General features: G+C 39.7%; 1 protein-coding gene across 9 annotated transcripts in view; it reads right to left on the reverse strand.

The window, feature by feature from the left end:
• Positions 1-1677: 1677 nt before the first annotated feature.
• The window catches only part of ralba (v-ral simian leukemia viral oncogene homolog Ba (ras related)), a 66854-nt gene continuing 55533 nt past the window's right edge, over positions 1678-12998 (reverse strand). For all 9 annotated transcript variants that reach the window (XM_072258714.1, XM_072258708.1, XM_072258713.1 and 6 more), the window contains 2 exons: positions 3901-4078; positions 1678-3434 (listed from right to left, as the gene is read on the reverse strand). In XM_072258714.1, coding sequence (XP_072114815.1) covers positions 3315-3434; positions 3901-4078 — 298 coding nt within the window. In that variant the 3' untranslated portion in view covers positions 1678-3314. The remainder of the gene's footprint in view (positions 3435-3900; positions 4079-12998) is intronic.

Raw genomic sequence — 12998 nt, forward strand, 5'->3', positions numbered from 1 at the left:
CACAGTAACAGAAATTTTGTTCAGGGGTGCCCAAACTGTGTGTGTGTCCGTGTCTGTCTCTCTCTCTCTCTCTCTCTGTGTCTGTGTACACACACACACATATATACACACAGCTGAGTGACCCAAACACAACTTCAACAAGTGGGTTAAACCAGGTGAGGTGTGATGGACCTCCTACTCCAGTCAGACAGGGACATGCCTGTCCTAGCATGTGAAGTCAGCTCCAGCACACTGGGTGGATAAGATCAATTGAGATCCAACGGCTAGGATGTCACTTCTGCAACACTCTGAAAAGAGCGAAGGGCATGGCAAGGCACAGAAATTGTGGTTATTTATTGCAACCAAGGAAATCCCCAGTTTGTGATGACTGGTCTTACCACTGGACCCTGACTTCCAAGATCAGGAGAAGAGAATTGCCCCAGGGAAATGGTTTTTCCACTTTAAAAACTCTTCTGCACAGGCTTCCTGTCATTGTTGGATATGACGGACAACCATCAGTAGAGTCAGTTTTTCAGCCCAACTCATGCAATGCCAACCAAGGAACCCACTTGAGCTAGTCCAATTTGAGTGTGTTTGGCCCACATCCCTCAAAACTTTTCCCATCTATGTACCTTTAAACATTGTAATTGTACCCACCTCTATCACCTCCTCAGGCACCTTGTATGGAAAACCTGTTCCAAGTGCTCCAAAGCTCCCCCATGTCTTCCCCCAGCCCACATTAATCCATTTCCTTAGTTTTAGCTCCCCTACCCTGGCTGATAATTCACCTTATATAAACTCCAAGGTCACTTCTTGGCCTCTTATGCTCCAGGAAAAACAGGCCCAACCCATAGTCTCTTTATGGCCCAAACTATAAAGTCATTGCAAATCTTTACTGTACATTTGAGCTCAATGATGGCATCCTTTTGTAGCTAGACAACCAGATCTACACTCAGTACAGTTCAAGTAGTCTCATTAATGTCTTGGACAGTTTATTTGAAAGGCAAGAAGTTCGTTGGAACATCAAAGTAAAATAGAATGGAAATTGATCCGTAAAACCATCAGCTTGCTGGTGTTAATCAGCAGATTTACCTCAAGAGCAATGGCAGCAAAAAAATTGCAAAATTGAGATGGGATTCAGTGTAAAATGGTGGAGTGAATAGAAATATAGAACAAGCATTTTCTCTTAATTCAATACCAAAATGCATGGCTCAGTTTGTTAAACCACATGCTGCTGTCCTTCAATCCAAGCACATTGATAAGAGTTTAACCATCCTACACTAATGTGGTACTTAAAATTCCATTTCTCACCTGACTGAACCTTTAAAGTAGCATGTGATTTTGCACCAGTTTTCATACTTAGAGAATTTGCACTGTCAGTGATCATGCCTCAGAATTCATTCCTGGTTTCAGCAGTGAACATACCATTTAGTTAATCACACCAGTGCAAAGGTACACTGTTTCTGTAATGTTTCCCTTTATGAGGTACAAACACATGTTTAGTACTGCTAGCCCAGGATGAATTTCAGACAATTCTTTATACCACTTATTGGGAGCTGGGGCAAAACAAAAACATTTTCCTTCCCAGATCCAGAGGTGTCAATACAGTTTTTGAATTGTCGATGTCTCACTCGCTTGGGAAATAATAAACATTGAGGTATACTGGAGATTGAAGGAATGCTGGAGACGAAAGATTAGTCAAGTTATGCTGGTAAATTTTATTTGTAAATCTTCAAATTTATTTTTTTTTCAAATTTTGATGACATTTTTCTGATCAAGAAAAATTAACCTTGAAATTAGTTTTGTTAAAGATTGTAAACAATCTGGATAGCTATTTGGCAATATAATGTCACAGTTCATTATTACTATAGAACCTCATCCCCTTCAGCTCAACAAAAAGGTCACAATAAAATCATGGAAAGATTCAATTACCTACAAGAGGGTGAAATTCAAATTGCATGCAATTCATGTTAAGGCAAATGGAGAAAATAAATTGCTATAGTGTTTTCAGTTTTAAACTACAGTAACAATCTACCACCATTCAGAAATTATTCTTGACTTCAAAATATTCTTATACAAATCAGTCACATGATATTACAGACACTAGTACAATCCAATCTCATTCTTTTACAAATGTCTAAAAACAGCAAGATATTGGTCCACTTCACTACAGGTCCGTTGTATTCTTCAAAACATCTGCAAGAACTGGATTTTATTTTTTCCCTTCACAAGTCCATAAGGGATAGTGTACATGCATTTAGTCACATAGGACAATTAGTTCCAACAAATAGATCAAACTTTTCAATTCTTTGCCAAAGAAAGTCAGGTAATGCAAAACAATACCATCTTAATTATTGTGCTGGTGTGGTAGTGGCAGTGTGGAATATTTAACTGACAGTGACGTCGAGATCTCCACCTGTTTTTAATACACCACGTGGATGCAGAGGACGCAACATGGATTGTACAAACAGTGGAATGGGTATTGTGCAATCAATCCATTAAAGGCTAGTGACAATAGTGACAAGTGCTAGTGGAGAATTAGGTCTAAAATGACCCATTAAGTTTTTCTTTTAGCCAGGGTATTAAGCAAGGAGGTGAACTCAAGTAAATACTTCCTATTGTGTCAACTCAAAGATGAGCAACAGCAGTGGATACAAGATTATTCACAGTGAACTGCTTTCCAGCCTGTTCAAGATTTACCAGATGCATTGATAAATCTTAATATTTACCATTGGCCTCCACTAGCCAAAAGCAAGTTGGGGTTAATCATTCTCCTCTCCTCCAATGAATGGCACATGTAGAAAGATCACAAATGGTAATATACAAAAAGGGGATTGAGTGCTCTACCTACTTTATCAAATGTCATTTAATAATAAGTTCTCACATTAAAAAGGTAAATTATACTTTGATGAACTGAAGTACAACAGCTTCAATGTACTGCCTTTTATAGACCAGCCACTTTGATGCATTTGAAATCTTCCCTGTAATTATTTCCAAGAATGATTTTGAAAGGTAGTTTTGAATAATTAGTTAACTGGATGAATAAATCCAAGAACAGAAGAATGTTATTACTGATATGAACAGTTGCTCAAAGTTAAATGTCCAGAATAAAACAGCAAAGAAATAGAAATTTTAAAGACGTCTAAAGGATACAATGTATTTAACAGTTCACAGAGCAATGCATTGGCAATGTACCCAGCATTACCCAGCACTCAAAATTAACACTGTTTTACTACACAATAAACAATGGCCAATTCTAAACAAATTGAGTGGCTACATGAATACCAAATGCCCAATTCAAATTTCTGTCAATTTACTCCAAACAAAAAAAATATTCACAGAATGCAACATCGCTCTCGGACACTCTTTTTGTTTCGGCTGCTCTTCTTTCCATTTTTATCTTTGTTTTCCGACATTTTCTTTGCTCGGACCTCTCTCATTAAATCAAAAAATACCTAAGAAAGTAGAATATTTTTTTTAGGGCTAGTAGTATTAGAAACATACAGATTCCAAGCCATTTCAAAATCTCCACAGTTTCACCTGGAAATTATATACATTATGCTATTGACAGATCTGTATAAATGAAGAATTTGCAGGGCTGAATAGATAAAAATCTATTCTGGAAGCTAGTTCTAAGACATTCCTATCAAAATTGCAAGGTGTAAAGTCAAAAAGTCAAAATAAAATTATGTATACATTACCATACTACCTTGAGATTCATTTTCTTGCAGGTAATTTATAGGAAAATGAAAAACAAAACCATGGAATTTATGGAAACTACATAAACAAAGACTAATAACCAACATGCAAACTTTTTACCTTCATGAAAAATACCAATTAGGGTTAGTCCTTTATTTTCAATACCTTATTCATCAAGTAAAACTGTAAGCGATTAAACTATCCAGTAAACTGAGTCCTCACCTTATCTACATTGGCACGTGTTTTGGCTGAAGTCTCAACATACTGAACTCCCCATTCTTCCGCTTTGCTCCTTGCTTCTTCAACAGAGACTTGCCTCCGATCTTCCAAATCAGACTTGTTACCCACTAAAAGTAATGGGATTTTATCTTCCTCTGCTTTCACACGGAGAATTTGTTCCCTTTAAAAAAAAACACACACACACATTCTGTAACTACAAGTGACAATTCCATAGTAGTTTTTAAAATTGGTTCATTGGCATAACAGAACAGCTATGACAAGAACCCGTGTGCAACAAAAAAAAAGTAAAGGGGAAAAAAAAAATCAGGCTTGTCCAGCATTGAAGCTGGTCACCTCGTCATTGCCAATGTCTTTGCCTATCCACACTTTTCCATCATTACGTTCACATCCATCTATGTCCTGCCCATGTCTGTACCTGTCCAAATGTCTCTTAAATGTAGTGACTGTATCTAACACTTTCTCTGGCTACAAGTTCCAGATAATAATCACTGGGAGGAAAACCCTCCCCTACCTTCAAAATCTCCCTTCAAACTCACTCCACTCATCTTAAACTAGTCTTCATTCCTGGTATCTCTAGCCCGGAAAAGGATTTGACTATTTACACCTTTCAATCTTATATACCTCCAGCCGGTCAGTCTTACATACCTCCAGCAGATTAAGTTAGTTATCATTATTTCTTTGTTATGAACATTAAATACAGTGGCCAAAACCACCAAGGTTTATGCCTCATTTATGACTTTCGAAGAACGTCTGAATTTGTGTCTTCAGATCCAACGCCATCCTTGCCTTTCACTTTACTGGAACACGCTGAACTCGTATTACATCTTAAGAGACTTACACTTGTTAGTTGTGGTTTCATCTGCAAGCACTGCTCCCAATCGACTTTCTCCAGCTCCTTTCTTATGCCGTTGAAATTTGCTTTCCCCCAAATTCACAATTAACTCATTGATCAACATTATTCCTTACATCTACTTTGAAATTACAGAATTATAGTCACTGTTCCCAAATTGTTCACTGACATTTGCATTGATTTCCTAAAATTAAGTAGTGCCCCACTGCACGCAAGACTCTAAACATTGTCTAAAACTTTATTGGACACAAGAAATTCTAGCTCATTTCAGCCCCATTGCAATGAGGCAATCCTGATCAATATTGGGAAAGTGAAAATCACCCATGACTCCGTGACTATGCTCTACACCTTTGTAATTTTCCTACATATACTGCATGTTCCTTCAGTTCCTCTTGGGTGGCCTATAGCTTAATCCCAGCAAAGTCATTCCTCAATTCTACTCGTGTTTCACTGGCTGAGCCTTCCAAGATGTCCTCTAGGTAGTGAAGCTCTCCAAGATCAGTAGTGTGATCCCTCCATTTCCCTGTTTGTTAAGCATGAAACTTCTACATCCCAGAGGAAAAACAACATTGGAGCACCAAAAATCTCATCATCCATGGGCTCAATCACGACAGAACAATAATCATAGAGCGAACTGAATCAGAATCAAGTTTAATATCACAGGCATATGTTGTGAAATTTGTTAACTTTGCTGTAGCAGTGCCATGCAATACATGATAGTATAGGAAAAAAACGTACAGTAAGTATATCAAATAGCTAAATTAAATAAGTAGTGCAAAAATAAAATTAAGAAAGTAGTGAGGTAGTGTTCATGAATTCCACTTCCATTCAGAAATTGAATGGCAGAGGGAAAGAAGCTGTTCCCGACTTACTGAGTGTTTGTCTTCAGGCTTCTGTACCTCCTTCCTGATAGTAACAATGAGAAGGGGGCAGGCATGTCCTGGGTGATGGGGGTCCTAATGATAGATGCCACCTTTTTGAGGCACTACTCCTTGAAGACATCTTGGATACCATGGAGGCTAGTGCCCATGATGGAGCTAATTTTACAACTCCCCACAGCTTACTATGGTCCTGTACAGTAGCCCAAGACAGTGATGCAGCCAGTCAGAATTCTTTCTATAGTATATCTGTAGAAATTTGAGCGTTTTAGGTAACATTCCAAATTTCTGTAAACCCCTAACAAAATATAGCAGCAGACTTGCCTTCTTTAAAGCTGCATTAATACGTTGGGACCAGATTAGATCCTCAGAGATATTAATACCCAGGAACTTGAAATTGCTTACTTTTTACTTCTGATCTCTCTACAAGGATTGCTGTGAGTTCCTTTGTCTGACCTTTCCTGAAGTCCACAATCAACTCATTGGTCTTACTGACATTGAGAGCAAGGTTGTTGCTGAAACACCACTCAACTAGCTGGTATATCTCACTCCTGTACAGCTTCTCATCACCTGAGTTTCTGCCAATAATAGTTGTATCATCAGCAAATTTATAGATGGCATTTGAGCTGTGCCTAGCCACACAGACATGAGTGTAGAGAGAGTAGAGCAGTGGGCTAAGTACATCCCTGAGGTGCGCTGGTGCTGTCAGCAAGATGGAGATGTTATTACAAACCCACGCAGACTGTGGCCTTCTGGTTAGGAAGTGAAGCATCCAGTTGTGGATGAGGTACAGAGGCCCAGGTTCTGTAGCTTTTCGATCAGGACTGCAGAAACGATGGTATTACACTCTGAGCTATAGTTAATAAACAGCATCCTGACATAGGTATTTGTATTGTCCAGGTGATCCAAGCACTAAAAAACAATCCTATTAATAAAGTCCTAACCTATTCAACTTTTTCCCTACAACTCAGGTCCTCAAGTCCTGGTACTATTCTTGTAATTTTTCTCTGCATTCTTTCAATCTTATTGATATTTTTCCTAGAACACTACAACACAAAAACATGCCTTTTGGCACATTTAGTCCATGCCAAACTATTATTCTGCCTCATCACACTGACCTGCACTCAGACCATAGTCCCGCATATCCCTCCCATCCATGTATTTATCCAAATTTCTCTTAAATATTGAAATCAGACCCACATCTACCACTTCTATCGGCAGCTCATTCCACACTGTCACCACCTTCTGAGTGAAATTCCCCCTCATACCCCCTTTAAACATTTCACCTTTCACCCTTAACCCATGTCCTTTAGTTGTTGTCTCACCCAACCTCAGTGAAAAAAGACTACTTGCATTTACCGTATCTATACTCCTCAATTTTGTGTACATATACACATATCCACATACACATACGTTGTGCAGCAGTACGGTGCAATAAGAAAAACAATTTCATGAAACGTGAGTGATGATAAACCAGACTCTGATATGGGTTTCCATCATTGATAAGAGTGTGGGAAGGGGGCAGGGAGAGGAGAATCATGACTGAGAAACGGGGAAAGGGAGGGGGAGGGAGTGGGAAACACCAGAGAGACATTCTAATGATCAACAAACCAATTGTTTGGTTTCAAATGACCTTGCCTGGTGTCTCAGAGTTGGGTGTGTCTGCACCTGAGCCACCACCTGCCCTTGGCACTCATTCTCTGCCACCTGTCCCACACCCCTCCACCCTCACCATCATTCCTAACATCCTTTCCTCCTGTCAGATTTACAAATTCACTCTTCGCTCCATGATGACAAATACAATACCGTGCAAAAGTCTTGGGCATATTGGCTATATATATGTGCTTGCTGTGTACACCCACGTTAAGGACTCCAGCTGTTCAAGGAAGGTCATTGTCACCTTCTCAACAGTAGTTAAAAAGTGGCTCAGCCTGCAAAGCACACATTGCTGGAATGAATGGAAATGTTGATAACTATCAACCTGCCGAAGACAATTGTGCCATAACTTACTCTTTTCTATGGACGCTCTCTGACCTGCTGACTTCCTCCAGCATTATGAGTGTGTAGCCTGGGATTATGCTGTGACTGACCAATTATATATTAAAACATTATTTTAATCCATGAGGGAAGGGGACAATTTCAATCTTTCACAGTCATCTGACACCTGAGAATACAAGAAACCAGAACGTCAGCCAAGCAGTGAACCAAAGCTATCAGAACTACCACAATGGTACAGCAGACAGTGTTCTTACCACAGAGCTACATACTTGGAATCAATCCAGTGCTGTTTGTGTGGAGCTTGCACATTTTCATCGATGGTTCACTTAACAAGACATGCTGTCTGGCTGCCAGGCTAATCGCTTTTTCTAAATTACCAAATGTAAACAGGTGCTCAAATAGTGGCGTGCATAGGTACACAAAGGAATAGTTTATAGTTTAATAAGTGGTTGTACTGGTGTGGGGATGGTGGAGATAGGGAGATTAAAAAGATTAGTTTTGTCACATGTACCTCAAAAATTACAGTGAAATGTGTCATTTGTGTACAATCAAACCAGCGATGATTGTGCTGGGCAGGCCGCAAGTGTTACCCTGCTTCAGGTGCCAGCGCAGCATGCCCACAACTTGCTAACCCTAACCATACACCTTTTGAAATGTGAGAGGAAACCAGAGCACCCAGAGGAAACCCACGAGGTTACAGAGAGAAAGTACAAACTCCTTACAAAGGCAGGAATTGAACCCCGTCGTATAGCTGGCATTGGCTACGGTACCAAAGCATCCACAGGGAGGAGGATGATTGTCAAGTATAGAGTCAGCAGACCTTCTTATATCAAAATACAAGACCCACAAACATTTAGAAATAACAATGATCCTGAAGATTTCATTCCCTCTTCGGAACACATTTAAATTATGCAACTTAACTGCACGTTTTGTGAAGTAGCACAGCCCAGCTAAATCAAGATGAAAATTTGAAAGACAATGGATGCAGGGATAAGAAATTTAAAAAATAGTAACTATATAAACAATCATCCAAGATAAAAAGGGACAGTGAGGAAAGAACCAGAGGATCTCTGGCAGAATTAAAAAGGGATGTTAGTAATTTGTACAAGTACAGATGTGTAGCTGGAGATCAATTCTGAATTACTTTCCCATGGCTACAATATTATTTCTTGATATTTTAATCTTGTTATTGGATGGCACAAGGAATATCTGATTCTGCTACATCTGCTGCGTGGCCTGCTAAACATCTCTTCTAGAATTCACGCGCTGTCTTCTGAAACGTATTTGCATACAGTAAAGCTAAATTTAAAAATACACAAGAAATTTTTGCATCTTTTCCCTATTAATCAGGAAGCAAGTTGAGACAGGTAGATAAGGGCAAAGGGACATGATTTTTGTCAGTGATAGTACGAAAACCTGAAGAGATAATAGGACATTAGATACTGACAAACTGTTGAATTTTTCCAAAGAAATAACGAGGTTCCAAGCATTTCAGGACCATTAAGTCCCCAAAAAAATGGAAACCATCAAAATAAAATGAGGTAACTTGTAAACAGTAGTTAATAGGGATTCAGAAAGGGGAAGATTCTGTACAAACTGGCAACAAGCGTGAACTTACTTCAGGAAATAAATGATAAATTAAAGGAAGAATGATGAACAATGGATACAAGTAGAGGGCTGGGTAGTATTTTAATTGATCACTTTTGTGATACTGGCACTATATCCTAGATTAGGAAAATATTAATCACTGCAGTAGTCAAATGACACCATTAATCTGTGAAATTCAAAGCACTGTTCATAAGATATAAAACACATGCTTCATGAATGACTGTCCATCTGGTGCAGACAGAAATTCAAGCAATAATATGCTGCATTTTACACCAGAGAACTTTCAAAGGCAGCTCTTGAGATTGAAAAGAGCAATGATTGGAAAAATCAGGGGTATCACAGCTTCCATCAATTCACTGATTTTCCATTAGACTCCGATTTCATAGCTAACTCATATTACATGAACTGAGCAATTTCTATCTCACTTCATTCTAGTCAAATCCTTTGCTAATATTAAAATCTTTGTTCACTCATTGCTATAGTACTATTCTCAATTGATTAATCTGTAAATTTCAATAGTTTCAATAGTTACATTTAATAGAAATGTATACAGTATACAATGTGAAATCTTGTCCTTTGCTGGCATCCTCGAAAACAGAAGAGTGCCCAAAAGAATGAGTGACCGTAAAAACATTAGAACCCCAAAGCCCCCCTACTCCCCCCTCCCACACACAAGAAACAGCAAAGCAATGACCCTCTCCTCCTCCACTTACTTTAGCAAAAAAAGCATCAGCTCCCCATACCCACCAAACAAGCAAGGCCCCCAAGACAGACCATGATCTGCACTACAACAAAAACTAATCGTTCACCTGATAATTCAACATACCAAAGAGGCTCTCTTCCTAATAAAGGGGCAGAAAAGTGTCACCATTTCACAGTGAGAAGGGAGACATAACCAAGCAACTCACTTATGATTATATATGATTCCATATAGAAAAATATTGAATGTACAGATCATAAGTGAATCACCTACCAACCAGACATTTTACCACCCAAACACCAGTCTAATGCCACATTCCTGCTCACTCATTATACTGACACTTACATTCCACAGCTCCCTTCTGGTACAGTTCAATGAACTGAATACAGGAGTTGCTGCAATTCTTGATACCTCAAAAGGTTTTCATGTATAACCTTTGTCAGACTGAGAATTAGATCAGCAAAAGTTCAAAGTTCAAAAGCTCCAAGTAAATGTATTATCAAAGTACAGATGTCACCACATACATGCCTGAGATTCATTTTCCTGCAGGCCTACTCAGCAAATCTTTAGAATGGTAACCATAACAGGATCAACGAAAGATCAGCCAGAGTGCAGAAGACAACAAACTGTGCAAATGCAAATATAAATAGCAATAAATAATGAGAACTTGAAATAATGAGATAGAGTCCTTAAAGTGAGATCGTTGGTTGTAGGGACATTTCACCGATGGAGTTGTGAGTGAATGCAGTTATTCAAGAGCCTGATGGTTGAGGGGCAGAAACTGTTCTTCAGCCTGGTGGTGAGAGTCCTGAGGCTCTTGTACCTTTTACCTGATGGCAGCAGTGAGAAAAGAGCATGGCCTGGGTGGTGGGGATCTCTGATGACGAATGCCACTTTCCTGCAACAGCATTTCATGTAGATGTGTTCAACGGTCAGGAGAGTTTTACCAGTGATGTACTGGGCTGAATCCACTACCTGTTCTAAAATTCTCCGTTCAGTGTTTCCATACCAGGCCATGACACAGCCCAGTCAATACACTCTCCACTACACATCTACTGAAGTTTGTTAAAGTTTCTGATGTCATGCTGAATCTTTGCAAACTCCTAGGTAAGTAGAAGTGCTGCCGTGCTCTCTTCACAATTGTATTTACGTGGTGGGTCCAGGACAGGTCCTCTGAAATAGTAATACCCAGGAGTTTAAAGTTGCTGACGCTCTCCACCTCTGATCTTCCTATGAGCACTGGCACATGGACCTCTGATTTTCCTCTCCTGAGTCTATAAGCAGTCCCTTGATCTTGCCGACATGGAGTGAGAGGTGCTTGTTATGACACTACTCAGCCAAGTTTTCAATTTTCCTCCTGTATGCTGATTCACCACCACCTTTGATTTAGTCCATGACAGAAGTGTCATCAGCAAACTTGAATATAGTATTGGAGCTGTGCTTAGTCACACAGTCATAGGTGTAGAACAAGTAGAATAGGGAGTCAAGCACACAGACCTGTGGTGCACCTGTGCTGAAAGAGATCATGGAAATGTTGTTGCCAATCTGAACTGACAGGGGGCTGAAATGCTTGGTTTCCAAATATGGTAACAAGATTAATTTATATGAAGTGTATGTGACAGGAGGGTGCCAGAGTGGAGATGTGTCACCATCAAAGGAGGTGCAAGGTGCTCCTACCTTCCTCTAGCCTGCATATCACCCTGGGGCAAGTGTAGCATCTGCTCAGCCCCCCCATCAGGGTCACATGAAGCCACAGGAGCAAGTGATGGATGGTCATACAAGCAGCTGGTTATGTGACCACTGATGCCAGCCAATCTCTGAAGAGTATTGATAATGGCTGGGGTCACCCATCTTGTAAAGACACTGCCCAGAAGGCAGCAATGGCCAACCACTTCTGTAGAAAAATTTGCCAAGAGCAATCATGGTCATGACACCATGATCACGGCAATGATGTGACAGGAGGCATTTAAATTACAACTTCCCAAGAAATGCCTACAAATCAAAAACCTGGAATGCCTCTCGATCTGGTCTTTGTGATCCTCTATCAAGACAAACACCCAACTATCCTGAGGCAAGACAATCCACAGGTACACAGTTTAAAGACAGTCTACAATAAACAGAGGTTGAAAGTGTGGCAACTGATTCCATGCAGTTAGTTATTTACCACTTGCTGACTTGGTGCTGCAAAATGACACAGACCTTTACATCAACAGACATCAGCTTAGCAAGTTAAAGTTGTCTAGATCCCCATGAAGTCACAAAATGAATACACAAAACCTTAAAACAAAAGCTGGCATCAGAATACGATGCCAAGATAGAACATTGCTGTATTGCCCTTTGAAGATGTTGGGAGGCTCATTTAACCATTCCAGATTAGATAGTACAAAAGCTAAATTCATCTCAGGAAATCAGTGTGCTGTACTTGTTTAATTCAGAGATTAAAAATGCAGGTACAATAAACTCAAGATATAATTTCAATTTCCATCTAATGAGTGTGTATTGTTGAAGTCCTTCAGGTAGCATAAACAAAAACTTTGGCTGCATGTTAATATGGCCTACAGAACAGACAATACAAACCACTAGCTCTACATACACTTTAAGAAACAAAGTACCAAGGAACTCACATAAAAAAAATCTCAAATATTATACTAATTCACAAAACAAAAGACCACTTAGAGTCATAGAACACTACAGCACAGAAACAGGCCCTTCTGCCCAACTAGTCCATAATAAGGCATTAAGCTGCTTATTCTCATCAACCTGCATCCGGACCATAGCGCCCCCCCCCCCCCCCCCCATGCACTTCCCATCCATATACATAAGTTTCTTAAATGTTGAAATCAAACCCACATCAACCACTTCTACCGTTAGCTCATTTCACACTCACCAGCCTGAGTCCCCCTCCTGTTCCCCTTAAACCCATGACCGCTAGATGCAGTCTCACCTAACCTCGGTGGAAAAAGCCTGCTTGCATTCATCCTATCTATATCCCTCATCATTTTGTATCCACTATCAAGTCTCCCCTCAACCTTCTGTGTTCTAGGGA

The sequence above is a fragment of the Mobula birostris genome, chromosome 5 (genome assembly GCF_030028105.1).
Source record: "Mobula birostris isolate sMobBir1 chromosome 5, sMobBir1.hap1, whole genome shotgun sequence".
Lineage (NCBI taxonomy): Eukaryota > Metazoa > Chordata > Chondrichthyes > Myliobatiformes > Myliobatidae > Mobula > Mobula birostris.